Genomic DNA, 20,573 nt, shown 5'->3' with positions numbered 1-20,573 from the left:
GTTTGCTATTACGCATATACTTTCCTGACGGTTGTCTATATAATATAATTTAACTTTTTATTTACTAACTTGTGTTTATCCTGTTTATTACGACCTTAATTCACTTACGTGGTAATGTTACAAGATCACTTATTTTAAATACAAAGTACCCAACATAAATTAGTGGCATTGGTTACAATATTAGTTTTATTTCTGTTTTCTTTTATTTGTGAGTCAAAGGTCACTAGAATCCTTATATCCGACAAAGTAATAGATCCCTAAGTGAACAATTTATACATATAAAAATGGTTTTAAAGTAATGTTGACCATGTAGATTTGTCTATGGTTATGATAAACACGCTGCAAAGAATACCTGAGCAGTCCTCTGGTGGTACAATGGTAGTTTATGAACTTACAACTCAAAAATCAGGCGTTCGATTCCCGAAATAACAGTACTGATCAATTACGTCATTCCGGGCATGTGACATGCTGTTTTGTGTTCATGCTTGTAAATGCGCTTATGAAGCCTCGTTGTGATATTCTTCTAAAGACAAATAGATGTCGTTTTAAAATTAAAGTGATTCTAATATTAATAAAATTCATATGAAAGTTTACATTTAATAACACGTTTAACATATTCTTAAAACTTATAAAATCTTTTTAATATTTTCATATTATAAAACCGTTAGAAAAATAATTTAAAATTAATTATTTTTAAAATTTACACCAAGTACTTAATGTAATAGACGTACGTTAGAAAACAAAGGAATGTGGATCAACGTCGGACACCAGGACCATGCAGAAAGAGATCTATAACAACTCTTGCATTAGGTGTAGTCAGTAAAACGAGGCCTCCAATAACATATGAAAATTCACAAACTCAGGTTAGTGACGAAAGCCATCTATATGCACCACGAACACAAAGATGTAATCCCATGTCAGATCTTTCTCTGCTTCCATTTTATTAACAAGATTATAAATGTTTCTGTATGAATTAAAGATACTCACGTTAGGTCCCTTAAAGGGTTCTGTTTCAAGAGTAAATCACACACAACTTAAGAGTAACAACCATTTGTATTTATTGCTTTAAACGTTCATATGTGATGCTGTTCTGTATCCGACAGAATGCACAATTTTTCTTGCGATTCATTGCATGTGCACATTTTGCTAACGTCACAACAATACACTACTGTACAGCAGTGTCAATGGTTAAAACAGGTGACCCCTCCATATTAATAATTGATATGATTATATATATTTATATCATATTTATATTTATATCATTATATTATATTTATATCATATCTATATTTATATGTAATATCTATATACAAATAAATATGTTATATTTATATACAAAACTTATTTTTAACTTTCAAACATAACACATTAGTAACTGGACTTCTCAAAATGTATATATTATAGACAATGAAAGATATAGCTCGTAAGTATCCTCTTGGTCGTGGGGGGACAACCAGAAGAGGTCGCCACTGCCATCACTTTTCTCGCTTCAAGTGAGGCTTCCTTTATCAGTGGAGAAACCCTGGTGATAGATGTCGCTAAACTCGTCTCTTGCAAATTTTTTTTTCTGCAGTAATAAACGTTTTCCAGGAAATAAATCGTTATTTAATAATTTATTCTGTTTAATCTGTTGTTATATGTCGTTTAAAATATTTACATTCAGATCGTTACAAATAGTTACTGTCAAAGAGGTTTTTAAAATGATTCTTCACGAGCTTACTTAAACCTATAGTTCAGTACTAGCAAATTATACTTCCTGTGTTGTTTTAACCTGTTTCGTCCTATATATTGTCATTTCTAATAATCGATTTGATGATAGTTGATGTAGTGTTTTAACTCATCTAAGCCTCGTGGTTGACTGTAATCTGTAAGTTACAATTAAACTTACTGCAATTTTATTCAATTTATCTAAGCTTAATTGCTGTCTGTTCTACCCATGGAACTGAACAACAATAACACTTCTATCTACTTAACTATTAACTACTTAACTATTATATTTAACGCAATATAATTATAGCTGTGTGGTGTTTTTGTTGTTGTTTTGTTTTCTCAAACTAACATTTTTTAAAACAGAGCCATACGTTGTTGGGATCTGTGAATAAAATTGTATGTTGCTGTTTGTTTCCAGATTACTTGTATAACAAATAGGATGGCAACCTCTATATCTACGGATAAGAAATTTGACCAGAAGGCGGCGATAATCAAAGGTATATAATAAAAACACGTTGTATGTACAATTACGTATTAAATATGTTTTTATTTCACATACTGTGAAATATTTCGAAATACTGTGAAAAAAATATTTTCCTTCGTGTGAAACAATCAACCTCGTTTGGATAATGCGAAACAATATCTAAGCGTTACACATTTTGTACAAACGTTTGTGACCGGCAATAATAAATTTAAAATGTAATTCTCTCTCTTTTGATACTTGAAACTCAGAGTTAAATACTTCCATCAGTGATTGGTGTCAAAAAATATTTAAGTATACTCACCCCCCAAACTTTTTTGTTTGGTAATGCAAAACTGATTTCTGTATTTAGTACCTACAATTAACTCAGTTATGGAACTACAAAATTTTGAGAGTTGGAAACATGTTCAAGAGAATTATTTTTAGAATATTGTTTCCTAGCTGCAAATTTATACACGATAGATACTAAACTCTCCACAGAACAGACATTTAATACCTCACAGCACTTTTGAAGTGTTTGTACCTTTGAACAAAACTATCCCTGCATTAGAGTACACACCTCCCACCAAAGATAAGGGACATATTCTCTATACGCAGTACTCCCCTTAAGTACTTTACATATACCAAAAGCTTATCCTTGACGAGGCAAGAAAGAGATACACCAGACAAGGGGTGGATGGGTCTATGAAGAAATTAGCATCTTAAATACATTTTCAGGGAAGGAAAACAATAGCTTCAGAACAAAGTACTCATTTTTCTACATGGAAGATAGCTGGAAATGGTGGAGGTACCATGTAATAATTAAAAAGCTCTTAGAGGCAAGCGTAACTCTGTAGAAAACATACTTCTTGCCTAGTGCAAGTGGTACTATAGAAAGGTTAAAAGGACTTCTTTGCATGGCGCTAGAGTATTGAGAAGACTGTGAACTCTCCTGTATATCCCACCCAGTTGGTCATAATCACAGAGAAAGGTAAATTCATTATCGTAGAGGGCAGATTAAAGTAAGCTTCTGGGTAGATACCTTTGCCCTACTTCTGATAAAAGAGTGCATTTCACTTGATCTGATACGTATAAAGTTACACTAACCCAAAGAGAATTCTCAATATATCCACCAAACAAGTTGTTTGGTGCTGCAAAAATAAAGGATCTCCTATTTCACCTGAAAAATTAAGAGGGAAGAATTTATGGACCCAGTAAGAATAATCTCACTCTCACTGACCAGTCATCACAATGTACAACCCAAGTTCAAAGGTAATATTAAGAGTGCAAGACTGCTTCCTGTACATGTAGCATGATGAGAAGGGTATTTATCTGAAAAGCTAGAGCCACATCTATCAAAACCCAAAACAATATTTTTTCAAACCTGGTGGTGCTTTAAATACTATACACATACATATACCACTCAGTCAAAATGTTTCATCTACAGAGCATCAATGCCAGATGCAAAAATAATATGAAGTGCCAAACATATAGGAGATGACATTGAAAAGACAAAGGATACCATCTCCAAAGAAGAAGGACAAAAGTCAAAAGAGTTCTTAAAATAGACATAGAGGTGTTGCATGGTTGGAAAAGTGATATTGATTGCCATTACAAGTAAGGTAACAGCATGTTCCCCATATAGAACAAAGAAGACAACTGTTGTCTGAACAATCATATAGGGAAGAAGAAATACTGAAATACATCAGATGTCACCTAGCTCATGTAGAATTTAACATAAAAATTCTATAAACAATATTATACTTGGTTTCTTTTATACTTAATGACCATTTCATTCAAAATTAATAACTAGAGGCTGAACGGAATGAATTAGTAATGTTTTATTTAAAGCAAAAAAATGTATTACACCAAAAAGAAAGATCAGAACAGTCAACCAATAGACTTAGATCAGTTAAATCACCACCTTAACTACCATCACACAAATAAAGAACATACGGAATAAATTAGTAACTTAGGTTTTATTGTTGTAGAAGAAAAACAAAAAGCAAACTTATCAGTAAGAGACAGTTTTAATATGAAAAATACAAAAAAAATCAAAATGAAAATCAAAAAGAAGAAAAAAATACAGAAAATATATTTAAAAAAAAAGAAGAAATAATTAAAGGAAAAAAAACTTTTCTTATGCGTTCATGCATGGACTGGCCCAAAGCTATTATATAACAAATCCCTGAACGACAGACGCTTTCAACGTTCGGGAGTTAAAAAGAGGTCCAATGTACCTGACCCTCCTGGGTATTTAACATCAATACTCAAATACCCACTCAGCGAGACTCGACAGTTTTAGCGCCATCTATCACCATAGTTTCCCCGGTTACAAACGAAGCTTCGTCAGAAGCGAGAAAAGCGATTGCATTTGCGACCTCTTGCGGTTGTCCCCCACGACCAAGCGGATATGACTGGGTTGCTTCTTTCATAACCTGTAATATGTAGATTTAAAGATATTTAGTTGCATCTAACGTTAGTTTTCAAAGTTAAAAAGTGAAAGAAAGTGTATATATAAATTGAACTTTCATATATGTTCATCACTTATTCAACTAAACCGAATAGTTCATTGAAACTTCTGGCATGCAGTTGCAAATTATAGTGTGTATTTGATGTTAGGTTTAAAATAAATATCCCCAGTAAGTTTTATTCTGGTTTGATTTTCGGTATTTCAATGACTGTTGTAGGTTTTACGAATTCATTAAAATTTATTACTCAAACAAAAGTATTTTTGCCATTCAGTATTAAATTTTAAATGTATTATAAACCAGTATGATTGTTATCAGTATGATAGAAACACACACACTATCTAACAGGGCACTGAGATTAGACAAACAAACAAATAAACTTGAAACTGAACAATTAATTACTGTAAATAAATAAAAACAACATTTCCAACACCTTATGATGACCATGGAAAAATAATTTAGTTTTATGAAATGTGTTGTGTTTATCATAACCTCACATATTCCGACACGATCAACATTAAAAAGCACTTCCTTCTATACTGTTCATATAAAAAACAGACCCACGGTAGGACAGTGGTAAGTATTCGCATTCAAAACCCAAAAACCATCAGTGTGATTCCTCTTGATGAAGACTGAAGATAGCCAGATGTGACATTGTTGTAATAAAACACACACATGAACCGAATAGCTTACAGATTCATTACTTTGTTGGTCAGGAGGTTCCTAGTAACATTTGGGTTACAAACAATAGCAAACAGAAATAACACCAATACTGTAACAAATACCAATAATTTATGTTGGATGTCACATCATATCTTTGATTTTAATTTTTTTGATTTTGAATTTAATTTAAAAAAATGTACAGTATTTTCTATGAATCTACTGACTTTTTCTAACTGTAAATAAATCGTATTATAGTTATGTGCCAATAAACTGATACACTTTTCACGTACTTCCTTTGCGTCTAATCCAACAGTTGAAAATATATTTGTTTCAATAACTCCAGGACTGCAAAATAAAAATAAGCAGAGAGCGTTAGTATGTAAAATATTTAAAACGTTTTTTACAAACTTTAACAGCTGGGTAACTCCAACCAAAGTATTCTATTCTTTATAAATTCTGACAGATTTCAAACATTTTACGTTCAACGTATTAGAAATACGAAGAAAATAAATTAAAACCAATAACAGAAATCAAACTAAATATAAATACAGATATCCTATTAAATTATCATTTATAAATAGAGTGAGTAATACATGTATAGTCTTGAGTGTGACAACGGGAATAGCATATGTCACACAAGAATTACCAAAGAATTGACAGAGGGCGCTGTTAACGTGTAGCCCAGCTGTCCTCTTTCTACTCCAGTCTGTAACTACAAATATAGAGACGGTCATGCTTAGAAAACCTACTGTGTGTCTTTACGTTAAATTCCAAAGAAACTTCTTGATTGCTTGAAAATTTTATTTTCCAAACTTCCTATACTTCTATTTCCAAAAATACAAAGTGTATTTTAACAGGGAGGTAGAACTCGCAACTTGATTGGTATCTTATGCAACAGGCCAAGCTAAATAGCCAGGTATAACAGTAATAGTTTTGAACTACTGGCAATAGAAAGTCACATAACCATCAGCACACGTTACCACAAAAGCTTTGTTGAATCTGATACGTAAAACGGAATTGACTGATGCTATGTCACTCTGATAGTGCAGAACGTGTTGAACAACATTACGTCTGGAACCTTACACCTTCCCGAAAGTAAATAACAGAAGAACTTATAACTCAAACAACACAGATTATCTAATATCTTATCTCATTGATAATCGTAATTTTGTTCAGTTGTTATTAAGGTATACCAGAATTTATGAAGCATCCATAAAATACGTTAATTTCTACTTTTTAAAACTTAACAGGAGATAGATAACTTCTCCAAATAATTTTTCTTTTACAGATCTGTAAAAACTCAACATTCTCTCTTATAAACTATATTCAGATGATAAAAAATAGATAAAAACTGGGTAACTGTATTTTTTACAAGTTTAGCGTAAAACTACAGTAACACCTAACTGCATAAGCTGTACTTAATATTGAGCTGATAGACAAATCATGAGCACCCTCTGCCAACTCTTGGCTAAATATTGTAGGATCATCCATGACTGTGAACCACAAGCTTTGAGGTCAGAGATGGGAAATATAAGAGACTCGAGAAGGCTTAGCTTCCACAAATATATGAAGAGAGGTATCTTTACTCTGAATTCACAAAGGGTACCTATCTCACCTTCTTTAACACATGTTGTGGATAAAGGAATAAAACACCCATTGTAAAGTGTAATTTTTTGCTCGCTCTTTTAGCCGTGGGTGCGTTATATTCTTCTATTTCTTAGTAAAAGAATGGCCCAAAAGTTGGCGGTGGGTGATGAAGACTTGCTGCCTTTCTACTAGTTCTACTCTCATTAGTTAGGGACGACTGACGCGTATAGCCCTGGTGTAGCTTTGCGTTAAATTCAAAAACCAAACGAAACCTGTCCCCAGTGACGGAAAGAGTTTATGTCAGTCTTACAATTTAAATTATTTCATGAACTTTAGAAAGGTTAATTGTGTTACATTCTTGGTTTCACTGAGAGTCTTAGCTCTAAGCTACTTATACCATCCACCACAAAAAGTAATTCCTGAGTTTTTCATTCATGTTTAGTCTCTCAACAATAACATACAGTAAATCTAGATTTATATTATTTAAGTAAAGTCACGTTTTGAAATATATATATATATGATCAATAAAATCACATGTATGTTTTTATATATTTTTATCAAAACGTGACGCGAGAGGCACCATGTATCGCAATATGTATATGATATGTGACAGGATAGGAAAACCAAAACAAAATACTCGCCAAATTAACGTAGCCATCACAGGAGATTAACTAATAAAACAAAATAAAAATTAATATGCATCCAAAACACATTTCTGAATATTGGTTATGAACACATAAAAACACAACTACTGTACTGAGTTCACTCTGATTTGTTTGTATCTATATTTAATATATGTATAAAGTTCATTTATTTTGTACATTTGTAACTCAAAATATTTCTGTTTGTTTGTTGCTTGCTTTTCGTTTCTCCGCTGCGTTCAATACGCAAGTCACACTTCTCACACGCAAATGTGACCAAAAACACAATTTTAAGTTGATATACTCGTCTATCGTCTGTTACCCAAACAGGCCATTTTTTTACCATTAACATATATACAGTATGAATAATTTCTATGCAGAGTTATCATTTGTTGTAAGTTTTAGTTAACATTTAATTACAGGTCTATTTATTTATAAATGATTATCTACACATTCAACTCATGTAGAGAAGAAATATATGCAGAGTTAGAATGTCGCGAGGGAAAAAAGAAAACAATAGTTTTATGTATAAAATAAAATAGCGCTGTCAACCAAAAAATACATTATTTAAAAATAGAAAGGTTTACATTATCATACTTATTATGTAAAATGAGAAATATATTTTATTCTACTTTATTTTCTTCTGGATGGTTAGATACTGGAAGTTGATTTTTGTTTTGATATATTATAAAGTGAAGCCCCCCAGTGGCACAGTGGTATGTCTGCGGACTTACACACTAAAAACCGGGTTTCGATACCCGTGGTGGGCACAGCACACATAGCCCATTGAGTAGCTTTGTGCTTAATTCTAAACAAACAAACAAACAAATATAAAGTGAAATATTATACTTTGTTTGTTGTGTGTTTCATTCATGAATATCATAAAGTGAGTACGGTATCACATTCATATAATCATATTAAATTTACATTAAAGGAAATTGAACATTCTGTTAAATACATATTTACATTTAAAATTTTAATATTCGTGGAAGGATGACGGGGAATGGGAGAAACAGAAGTAGGCTTATTCTGTTCACCAGAACGGGTACTAACACGTGTACCAGATAATTTAAATATTCTTCATAAGGGCCTATTTATTCTTCCCATGACGAAAAACCAAAAACATTATTCATAAGAAAGCCCTGCTTTACAACAGGTTCGTAGTTTACTTTCAAAAACCAAACATAAAGTTTTGTTTCCATGAGTTCACAAAATATTTGCTCTACCTTTCGAAATATGGAACGGGGAAACAGAGAAAGTAAGTGTTGTTGTTTTTTTTTTCAAAAAGCTGGGTAACATCGAGTAACACAGTTAGTTTTTGTATAAATCTATTACGTGTGTAAATTATTTTCCTTATTCTTCCTATATAACTGCTATATACCTTCCGGTGACATAGCGGTATTTCTACGGACTTACAGCCTTAGAAACCGGGTTTCGATACCCGTGATGGCCAGAAAACAGATAGCCTTTTGTACTTAATTAGAAACAAATACTACTATATATATACAGTATTGATTACAGATTGTATACCCAAGTGTCCTCTTGATTGTCTACATATATACATGTGTGTGTATTATGTGTATATTTTAATTACTTCTCCACAGAACTACTAGTTGCTAGCTTCGTTACCGAACATTGGTTTTCCACACCAAATCTAGTGTCGCCAAAGAACCATCTTCAGCTGAGTCCAACGCTGCTATTCCAGCATTGTTAACCTGAAGGAAAAAACAAAACATTTTTAATGTTCCCACTTTCCTCTTATATTCCTATCAATTTGAATCTTTTCGATTCAAGAATAAAAGGCGTGTAAAACGTAAAGTGTTTCACGGAATTTTAGACATTTTGGTATCTAGAGCTTTGGCAGCTGTTAGGGTTAGGACCGAAACTTCTGATGCTGATTGAGTTTCTTATCAGGCAACAGGCGCTGTGATAATCTCTTTTGAGGTAATTTCTCTTTTCTCCCTACCTCTTACTTTTAATGAGTACAGATTGTGATTATATATCGTGATCTGTGACCAGATCCAGATGGAATCTCTGATTGTACTGTTTCACTTCAGTTGTAGAGCAATGATTTACAAGTACAGATTAATTTTAAGAAACTCTACATCACAGAATGTGTCCTAGTTGATTCAAATACCAAAAGCGTTTCATCTTTCCAAAGAATGATTTTTTTAGTATTTAACTGTATTATTAACCCGAGAGAATGCTTGAGTACAATAGTAAAACACTGGCTATTCTTGAATGATATGTAATTTACTCGGACGTAAATATAATACATGAAAAAAATGTAACCATAGGCTAAGTAAAATATTAGGTTAAAATTTTTACCAGTTTACTTTCTTTACTAGGAGTGCTAAACCTTTTATATTCCTCTTGAAAGGTGGGCCTGCCAGGTTTAATCTTTGACCACAAATAATAATGGAACATTAGCCTTCAAATGTTTAAGAATTGTACTAAAAATGAAAGAAAAATTAATTATGGTACAGACGTAATGTGTTAATCTATATTTTCTGTAGTAACTGAACTTACCAAAATATCCAGTCTTCCGTAGGTATCAATTGTTGACTTCGTAATACGTTCAATATCTGATTTTATGGTTAAATCACCGACGATACACAAAGACTGAAATACAAAATAAAGTTAGAAAACACGAATAAAAATACTAAGTTGTGTGTATCACAGTAAACTGTTGAATTAAACTGTTGTATGATGTTATTTGTTACTACACCGTGTGTTGTATTAAAATGTAGTAAGTTATAAAAAGAGAAAAAAGTTAAAATATTTCAAATATTTATTATTTATATTTATTTATTAATAAAACAGATTTGTTTTGAAGATAGGCATAAACTACTGGTATTAAAAATATCTGTATACATACGGCTATGTTACTGGGGGAGTTTTAATAAAATATAATAAAACTCTGGTAATAAATGAATGTTTGAGGGAGAAATAAAAAATATGGCGAGTTTCAAGATTATTTATTAATAAAATAGTAAAGAAATCAAAATATTTTCACTCCTGAAATCATTGTGACGTTAAAGAAACATTGTTGACGTCACGTTGTTTCATGTTTTGTTGGAGTTAAAACAAATGTTTTACATGTAAAAACTTCACTAACGTGACAAGGCTACCCCAGTTATCTGAGCGGTAATTTCCGAGAGTTTATAACGTTAATAATTGAGTTTCGATACAGTATATTTTGTTGTTAATATAATTATGATTTCATTACAACACATTCCAATTATATTTGATTACGTTCTAATTATAATTAATTGATTTAATTTTAATGTGTCACGATTAACATATGATTTATTACATGTTACTTGTCATTTATTAACTTTGAATTGCAACCTATTACATTCTAGTTAAAATTGAGTATTTTAATTATAATGTATTACGTACTTATTATAATCTATTACGTTTTAATTACTATGAAAATCGTTTACTAACCACGTTTCACAAGAGTTAGACGTTTGTGAATCAAATATTTGGAACTTTTAGCTATTTGACTTCTCTGTTTACAAATATTTGTTTGTGTGTTGGTAAACATATATTCTGGGTTGAAACAAGTTAAGTATATTTACAAAAATACATTATAGAACCATGATATGAGAATACTTCCATGTGTTTTCTTCACAGACTCAGAACAATACCAGAGTTGTGACAACTATATCTTTCTTATTTATTTCTTTTTCTTCTCAACTAAAGGTCAAAATGTGTCAGAATTTCTCATTAGTAGAAGAAAAAACGACATTTACTCTCCTAATATCACTATAGCTTTTCAAAAATTAACCAAGGTTTCGCCTGTGTGGCTTCAGCAGGTTTAATATGTTCGAATATTAAACTTTGGATAAAATTAATATAAATGTATATCTGGAGAGTGAACATATTTTTTTCTGATTTTTATTTTAGCATTTCTTTTGTATTAAATACTTCTATGTTATATCATGTTTCGTCAAACCTTTAGATTATAAGGTGAAACTGCTTCACATTCTACAGCAGATTTTGCCAAATTTTCTTGGTTCCTTCCAGTCAAAGCTAGCTTCGCTCCCACGCGTGAGAACAACACGGCAATGGCTCTACCTATCCCTGAACTTGCACCTAAGTGTTTAGATATCCACGTAAGTATCTTGTAGAAGAAGAAAGAGTTTATAGCTTTAAACAAACATGTAAAGAATGAACACTTAGTTCATCAGTATTAATATGAATGTTGTTTATTTTAATTTATTGTATTAAATGTTTATTTTATTACTAGTGTACAGCCCGTCACAAACGACGAGGTAGGTAAAACCACCCCAACCTCACAGTTAATCTTAACATCACATGTCATACCTTACTGAAATAAACACATTTTATGAAATAAAGCTTGACCAATAAAGAGCTAGTAAAGTGTTATCGATACAGTCAAAGTTAGTGAATTTATTTATGATCCAATCAGAATTAAGACCACTTATAAAACGAATTCGTAACATATTCATTAATAATAAAGCAAAATGTAAAAACAACAAAACTGGAAAAATATGTGTTAATTTCTTAATTTAAAATCTATAGTCTAGGTGATCCACACTCACTATGCTTAAAAGGTTTTACGACACCATCATCCCCTCATAGACCTCTTGCACCCACATCACTTAAATCATATAAAGCAAACAATAATCGAAATGGTTTTTGTATGAGTTAAATGAGGAAAAGTAAAAGTTGATTATACTGATTAACCTGTGATTAACGCCACCTGCTGGTCCAGCTTTTGCTCAAAACCTCGTGAAGTAGTCATTGATCAAATCAGCTATAACATTAGATAATTTGTCGTCATTAAAATTTAGTGAAACATTCGTTTCTTATATAATACAAATTAATAAAATAAACTGATGAGGCACTAAATATAGTAAAAACACATTAGTATAGAGGTGCCCGAGTCGTTTACCAGAAATAAGTTTATTCAGAATGAAACTGTCCAAATGTAACGTTTTCCATATACCATATGTATATACCAGTTACCATTTTATCATAACGACAATTTAAGTTTATTATTTCAAGTAAGAAACGTTAGTGTATAAAATATGTAACGTTTAGATATTGTTTCCTGTCATCCAAACGAGATTGTTTGAAAAAATAAAGGAAAATATTTTTTCAACAATATTGCACAAATACAACAATGTGAAATAAAAACATATTTAATTGGTTTATTATAAAATAGTTTTAATTGTCTGATAATGGATACAGAAATAGGTATCAGATCTACAGTTAGAATGGTAACGGTAAGAGGACATACAACATGTGTTTATTATATAATTTTACATACCTGTGATTATCGCCACCTTCTGGTCAAGTTTCTTATCTGTAGATATAGATATTGTCATCCTATATGTTTATACAAGCAATCTAGAGAGAAACAGCAACATACAATTTTATTCTCTAAACCCAACAACGTATGGCTTGGTTTTAAAAATGTTAGTTTGAGAAAACAAATCAACAACAAAAACACCACAAGCTTTAATTATATTGCGTTAAATATAAATAATCTTCAAACAATAACACAAGTTTAATGCCAAAAGCAAGAGAAAAAACACAATAAAAACGTATATATTCGTACATAAATAAAATATTTTTATGAGAAATATAAGCTTCGTTCAGTCCACCGAAGTTTTCTTTGAAACATTTTTATATGTCACATTACTTCATGCAGAATAGTAGACTTACCAGGAATTATTGGACTTCAGACTGTTTGAAGATCACCTTCGCTTCACAGTCAGACAAACAACTGGTTGCTGATTCGTTAATCAGGGAAGCTTCTAGTTACTGATTGGTTGGTTAGGTTCGTCCTGCAATGTTAGTCTTTTTCGGAAATTTTCCGTTCTATATATAACATTCACAAACCACGTGACTAATAAATGACTAAACGTTTGTATTATAGAATATAAAGTGTACAATAGTTACAATTACAACGTTTTTACCAGATTAACCTGGCACCCTGAGATACACCAACTATATCTACTTAGCTGGTGATCGAAATAACACGAAAAACTGGCGGATGGATACATTAATATTTTATGATAAATAATTTTTAAGTTTTACGTAACAGGGAACTTCCTTTAATTATTTAACTGTTTTGATAGTAATTATCAATATGGTTTTGTGATTTCACCTAAATCTGTAAATTAATATTTCTTTTTCACCAGTGTAAACTAATCAGGTGTCGATAGTTTGTAAGTTACACCACCAGGATATTATGCACTTTCACCGAAAGTGAACATGGGCTTGATTCTGCTCTGGGAGATCGACATGCAAGATTTAACTGAAAAAAGTTCAACACTTGTATACAGTAAGTGGTTACATACGACAGTCTTCTGGTCTACCAGAAAAGTTAGCTTTCACTAATCACGTGTCTTGTTTCCAGATGTAGAATAACAAACAGTACACAGATCAAAAAATTAACTAAAACATTTCAAACACTTCTACACAGTCAGTGGGTGTTGTGTATGGTAGCTTTCTGGTCACATACATCTACCAGCAAAGCTTTGTTTTCGTACGTAACTTCAGTTTAATGAATAAACATCTGCTACAGGAAGCAGGATGCGATACTATAAATATACATCAGATGCATGTTATTAATTTTAATAATCAATCTTTATATATTATTACTTTAAAAATACTACATTATGCTCTTAAGTTAATATATTTATTGGAATAGTACTTGTTTAAATACGGTATTTCAAGAATAATACAAAATAATTATAATCGCTCACACCGAAATTTATAAGTCAATTTGTTACAGGCCTAACATCAATTAAACCTTTATCAATCTGTGTACGTTTTTTACGTTTGTTTAATTAGGGCGAAACTTTATCGTATGTAATCCTAGTGACAAATAAATTGATTATGTTATTTTAAAACGGAAAGACAGAGTTTGAAAAAATTTGATAAGCTATTATTAATATGATAGAATATATAATTTAATTAAAAATATTAAATTGCGTTAAATATCCTTTAAAAATTATTGATAACGAACCTTTAAATAATTATATTTAAAATACACGTTGTTATATATTTGTAAGTTATGTTCATGTAACTATTTCAATAAATGAAATCATATACTCATTAATAAGAATGCATCAGTAACAGATCGCGAGAGCGAACCAACGGATCAGGCATGGCCAGGTACTTAGAACGTTTGCTCGTAATAGGAGAGTCGCGGGTTTGAGCCTCCACCATACGAAAAATGACCGCCGTGTTGGCGTTATAATGTGATAGTCGATTTCACTATTTGTTGGTAAAAAGAGTAGACCAGAAGTTGGTGGTTGATGATGATGACTTGCTTCTTTCCCTCAAGTCTCACACTGTAAATTAGGGACAACTAGCGTAGGTGGACTTCGTGTCCACAGAAAATGAAGTATTGGAATTTAACATACTAAGATTGAAGTAAAATCGTTTTAATAACTAGAACATTTAAAAACATAATATATATGTATTATTTCTGTAGAATAACTTGTTAGTCAGATATTGCATACATATATTAATATACTAACAAAAACAAATGATACTATTGTCTATCGAGTGTACTTAACTTCCCAGAACTTTAAATATAGTCGTCATTTTCAGCTTCGTATGAACGTACCTTAACAATATATACAAACATATATTGATTTACATATTTACTTAGTGTTTAGACTGTTGGTGTTAAATAAGATTTGTTTTTTAAGTGGAAATACTACTTTGACACCATAGATATGATAAATATAATTACGACTGAATAAACCAATAGTGATATGTCGTATGGTTAATTAATAATTTAAATATTTATTTAGGCTTTAAACAGTAATTGGAAGTGTTAGTTATGTCTTGTGTTTATTAAGTATCTCTGCTTAATTTACCTGATTTATTAAAGAATCTATAAAATGTTTATTGAAGCATTTTGTGGCTTTTCGAATGTTTCAAGTATTGAACAATTATTAGTATTCAGGAGAAATGTGACTTACATTAAAAAAAAAATATAAACAATGATTGTATAATGGTGATTTCCAAAGAAAAGAGACATGTTGAGAAACGTTCCTGTTTATGCTCTTCACGATCAACACTCTCAAGGTCATAATAAGGGTTACAAAAGCTTTGTTAGAGAGACCGATAGTTTCTTTGTTTTGGAATTTCGCGTAAAGATACAAAAGAGCTATCGGCGCTAGCCGTCTCTAATTTAGGATTATAAGACTTTTGGGAAGGCAGCTAGTCATCACCGTCCACCGTCAACTCTTGGGCTACTCTTTTACCAACGAAAAGTGGGATTAACCGTCACATTATAACTCCCACACGGATTACGAGTCGAGTGCCTTAACCACCAGGTTTTTTGAAGCATTTTGTGGCTTTTCAAATGTTTCAAGTATTGAACAATTTTTACAATTAAGGAAAAGTGTGATTTATATTCACAAAAATCATAAAAAAATATTACATAGTGGAGATTTCCTAAGAAGAGAGACATATTGATAAACTTTCCTGTTTATACTAACCACAAGTAACGCTCTCAAGTTCGTAATAAGAGTTACTAAAACTTCTTTAGAGAGACTGAACTGAGATTGTTAACGAGAGACTGGTGTCGTCACAGAATGAGAGAAGCTTTGGTGAATGTTTACATTATCATGTACAAAATTGCTAAGAAAGAAAGTAAGTCGGGATTTTGATGTAGTATCTATTTCAAAAGTGTGAGTAGGCTGCCAATTTACTGACTTTATCTGCACCCAATGAGCCACTGGTTTTGTTTTTGTATTTTAGTGTTACAAACAATCAAGAAAAAATGATCAATTAAGTGTCAGAACTACTTGCAGGTAAATGTGTTTACTATTTGGTACATCGTAAGAATACCAGAAAGTGTTTGTATAAATATTCCTGTTTGAAGATCGAAAATCAGTTGTCACGGCTTTAAAGTTAGTTCTCGATGAGCTCGAAGATAGTTCTCCCTGAGCTGAAATGATTCACAACCATCACTAGAAGAATCTCTGAAACTCTTTGTAAGTAATGTATTGCCATTATTGTTAATATCAGATAACATAGTTGAGTTATACAGTTTAATGATAAAGGGATGTTATGGAAAGTATTCTTAATAAACGTTTTGCTATTTATACTAAATGAGTTTAGAGTTTGTTAGTTTAATCAAGGTATTCAGATATTGATTGTAACATATAATATTTTGACAGCATATTAAAAAAGTGCTTTATTTGAAACTTAGTCTTGGAATCAGATTCTTTACTGTAACAGTAAATTCCTTGAGTTAATGGTTGTGTGCTCTACTCGCCACTGCATTTCTCAATTAGATTAAAGTGTGTCTAGTGGAATTAGTTGAAACTCCAAAGGCTGAGCTTGCCCGGTCGGCCTGTCTGTTACATTATGGTGTTTTAAAGTCATTTTCAGTTTACAGTTTATTAACCTAAACTAATTTGTGTATGTGAGTTATGGTTATTATTAAAAATTTATCAATTTTAATTATTAACAACTTAATTATTATGTTACAAATCTCCTTTTCCCCAAGTGTAAAACTGAAAATATAATCTGTAACATAAAGGACTAATGTATTTCATGGTTAATTGCACCATTTAAATTATTTTGTCTTTTGTGCTTTGTGCCTACTATCTTTCTATAATGTGATGTCACTTGTTATCTAATAATTTAAATTTGGCTCCATGAAACATTTCCTGGCGATACTTCGGTTATTCTGAGATTCTGACACTGTTACACTGAGGGAAGTCAATGAACTTCATATCACTGCAGTATTATATAAAAGACGTCAAAGTTGTATTCAGCAAATTATGTTATTGAATAGTCAACGTATATTCAAAGCATCATTTGGTATATAGTAACCATTGTGGAATGTCTGTAATAAAGTACTGAAGAAATATAGACTTACTTATATAACTGTTTGAGTTCTGAAACAAAAGAAAACAATAGATAATGTAAACCTCTAACAATTAAAGTTAAGTAAATGAAAGTGTTATTCTTCCTCAGTTCTGTAAAATAAAAATCAGTAAAAAAATAAAAAGACACATTAAAATGTAAAATATTTAAAGTATTATTTACGGATAATATTTTATCACAAGTTACATCTTTTATGGTAAGTAAGAATATTTTTAGAACAGGTGTGACTATATAAACTTATATCAAAACTGGTATTCACAAAACGTCACTGTTGGTGACATCAGTTTGGATGGCTGTTTGTTTGAAATTAATGAGCTCTCTGTGCTCTACCTACCATGGGCATCGAATCCCAGTTTTTAACGGTGTGAGCCCCCAGACACGTCACTGTGTCACAGAGAGCAGATGATGTCAATCAAAGTATTCGATTCTATTCAAATTCACACAGGTTTCAAACGACACATCATATTAAAAACTAATATTATCACAGTGAATAAAAGTTGCAACTAATACTTCAGATTAAAGTGAAAATACATTTGGATATCCTATTGGTTTTTGCTTTATAGATAAGTCAAGAGATTAATGTGTATTTTATATAAGGGACCAGGAGCAGTCTAAGATAGTTTGTCCAGAGAGTGAATTTTTGGGGCCTTGGATGTGATCTAAGCGTGACAGTCAAATTGAAGTATTTGGTCACAAAAGACTTATCAGATGATTGATAGTGGACACTGTTTAGAATATTTCATTAAATGTAAGAACGGTCATGCACAGATTTGTGTAGGTTTACGTGAAATAGTAAATAAAAAATATTTATTACAATATTATTGCTTTAAAATTTTATTCATTAAATTTTACTTACTTTCTAATAGTACAGAGTCCATTTTTATAAGGAAATAGAAACTACAACGTGAATAGAACCATGTTGTACACAGAGGTTAAACGGCCAGGTATAACTGTTTTTAATTTTAAACAAGTGAACAGACGGAAAGTATATAAGTAATAGCAAACGTCACAACAAAGGCTTTTCTCGAACCTATGACCTGTAAAAAGGCATCGACTGCTACTATATAACGTGCCCATAGTTGATAGTGTAGAATGTGCTAAAAAGCATGGTCTTGAATCTTAGATCTATCCAACAGTAACTAACACGGTAACCAACAATCCACTAACGCCCATGAATTTATATAAAATAAAAACATATAAAATATCGCATGTACCTAAAATGTTTATACGAATATGGATTATACAGAAGGAAAGAAAGAACAAACTTACTTTACTCAGTTTACTCTGACATGCTTGGGACCAGCAAGGTCTGAAAACGATGAAAAGACAAAAATTGAAAATAGAGAGAGGATTTTATTGTTACAGTAACAATGTTTTTGAAACAAACAAAACTGTGAATTTGTTTCATTTGATGTTTACATTAAACCCTCTATCAACATTAAGTTACTTTCTCGGATTATTAATAAATAAATAAATAAAAAGCATTGTGTGCCTAGTTACACGAAGACAAAAATAGTACACGAAGAAATCTATCGTAATTGTTTTAAAGAATGTTTACTGTTATGATTTACTAAAGAGGATATAACACCTTGTTAATAATAAAACTATATTTTTGTAGCGGAGGTATAGAGTAAGTTGTTGTTTCACTTACAATATAATGCAGAGAAATTACGCAAGAATATTTACTGTAGTGGAGGGTTACTGCAGTGTTCACTAATACATTCAATTACTCATTAACTAACTTACTATCTCATCCTTTTTTAAACAATATTCGTTTCACTGTGCGTCACATGTCATCACGACGTTATGCCAGAAACTCCCTCTAGACTATACTTTGAATTATTTTACCTAAATATAAAGAACAATCTATTCAACATCAGAAGTATTTACCATTACATGATGTAAAATGTTCGTTGTTTATATTTTCCATCCTCATATTCCTGGGATGTAAAAGGATAAACGATAAAGAAAAAAAATTAAAAATAATTATGTTTATATTTGTATTAGTATTTACTTAATAGATTTTGAGTTTAAGATTGTATTCAAATATATCAGCATTATTATGTTGTTTTGTCGCTAAATTGTGTTACCATACGATAAAAGATTAGTTTTATGCTTCAAACACAAACACATAGTTTTGATATCCTAACATGGCTGTAGTGACATTCCTGTTCGAGAAATTAAAGTCGTGGTTTACATTTCGAAGCCAGTCTATTTTTTTTTAAATAAGTATAATCTAAAACAAAAATATTTATATTGAAATAGGAATACAAAATTTAAAAGTGAAGATTCATTATAACAATCTCGAAATTAATCTATAATATGTTCAATAAAGTTCTGTGCATACTAAATATCTAGTGTAAGTATAATATTTTCATTGGAAGAGAATAACGATTTTATGTTATCTGACGTAAATTTACAAATATATAAATTATTTAAAAATACTTATGTTTTTTAAGTATCAAATAAAATCGTTTTCATGATATACAATAGGTGTCTTAGTTAAGACTATAAAAATATTTCATCGTTAACCATGTGTCCACTCAGTTTTAATGTTTTCGAACAAAACTTTCAAACTCTTACTAACACTTGTTTATCTTTTTTATTTCTCTGTGTACATGCATAGTCGTTTTGTTTATTAAACATTTTTTTTCAAGTTGAAACCATTTACGTATATATCAAAGAATGGACCAATCTTGGAAACAGAACTAGGTATCTGCCTATTTATTCTCTCTCACAATATCAATTAAAAGTCAAACTAGGACACATTCACAAGTGCCCTTCTCAATAATAATTTCCATCCTGGTTACAACAGTCCCAATTTATATAAACATAATTCAGTTAAAAACCAATATGGCATACTTTATAAATTAGTACATTATCAGCAACTACCATTTAGACATTCATGTGTCAGACATTTTTATGTTATATAATGTTTGATCAAGCCTTCAGATAATGTTTTAAATACTTCTATGTGATACAATGTTTGTTCAAACCTTCAGATTATCTATCAAATACTTCTGTTATATAACGTTTGGTCAAACCTTCAGATAATGTATTAAATACTTCTATGTTATATAACGTTTGGTCAAACCTTCAGATAATGTATTAAATACTTCTATGTTGTATAATGTTTGGTCAAAC

General features: G+C 31.0%; 1 protein-coding gene across 2 annotated transcripts; it reads right to left on the bottom strand.

Moving 5' to 3' along the window:
* Positions 1 to 1,040: 1,040 nt before the first annotated feature.
* LOC143257269 (putative oxidoreductase TM_0325) lies at positions 1,041 to 13,556 on the bottom strand. Of its 2 annotated transcripts, none has more exons than XM_076515706.1 (7): positions 13,233 to 13,556; positions 12,835 to 12,914; positions 11,494 to 11,633; positions 10,062 to 10,154; positions 9,162 to 9,247; positions 5,595 to 5,649; positions 1,041 to 4,608 (listed from the first exon to the last, which is right to left on the bottom strand). In XM_076515706.1, the coding sequence occupies exons 2-7, from the start codon at positions 12,890 to 12,892 to the stop codon at positions 4,453 to 4,455; spliced, it is 588 nt and encodes a 195-aa protein (XP_076371821.1). In that variant the 5' UTR covers positions 12,893 to 12,914; positions 13,233 to 13,556; the 3' UTR covers positions 1,041 to 4,452. The 2 variants fall into 2 exon arrangements, with proteins under 2 accessions (XP_076371821.1, XP_076371822.1); XM_076515707.1 differs by lacking the exon at positions 13,233 to 13,556 and adding an exon at positions 13,126 to 13,228.
* Between the last annotated feature and the right edge of the window lie 7,017 nt (positions 13,557 to 20,573).

Source organism: Tachypleus tridentatus, chromosome 7, assembly GCF_004210375.1.
Source record: "Tachypleus tridentatus isolate NWPU-2018 chromosome 7, ASM421037v1, whole genome shotgun sequence".
Classification (NCBI taxonomy): Eukaryota; Metazoa; Arthropoda; class Merostomata; order Xiphosura; family Limulidae; genus Tachypleus; species Tachypleus tridentatus.
The sequence above is the reverse complement of the archived record's forward strand: the minus strand, read 5'-3'. Positions and strand labels throughout refer to the sequence as shown.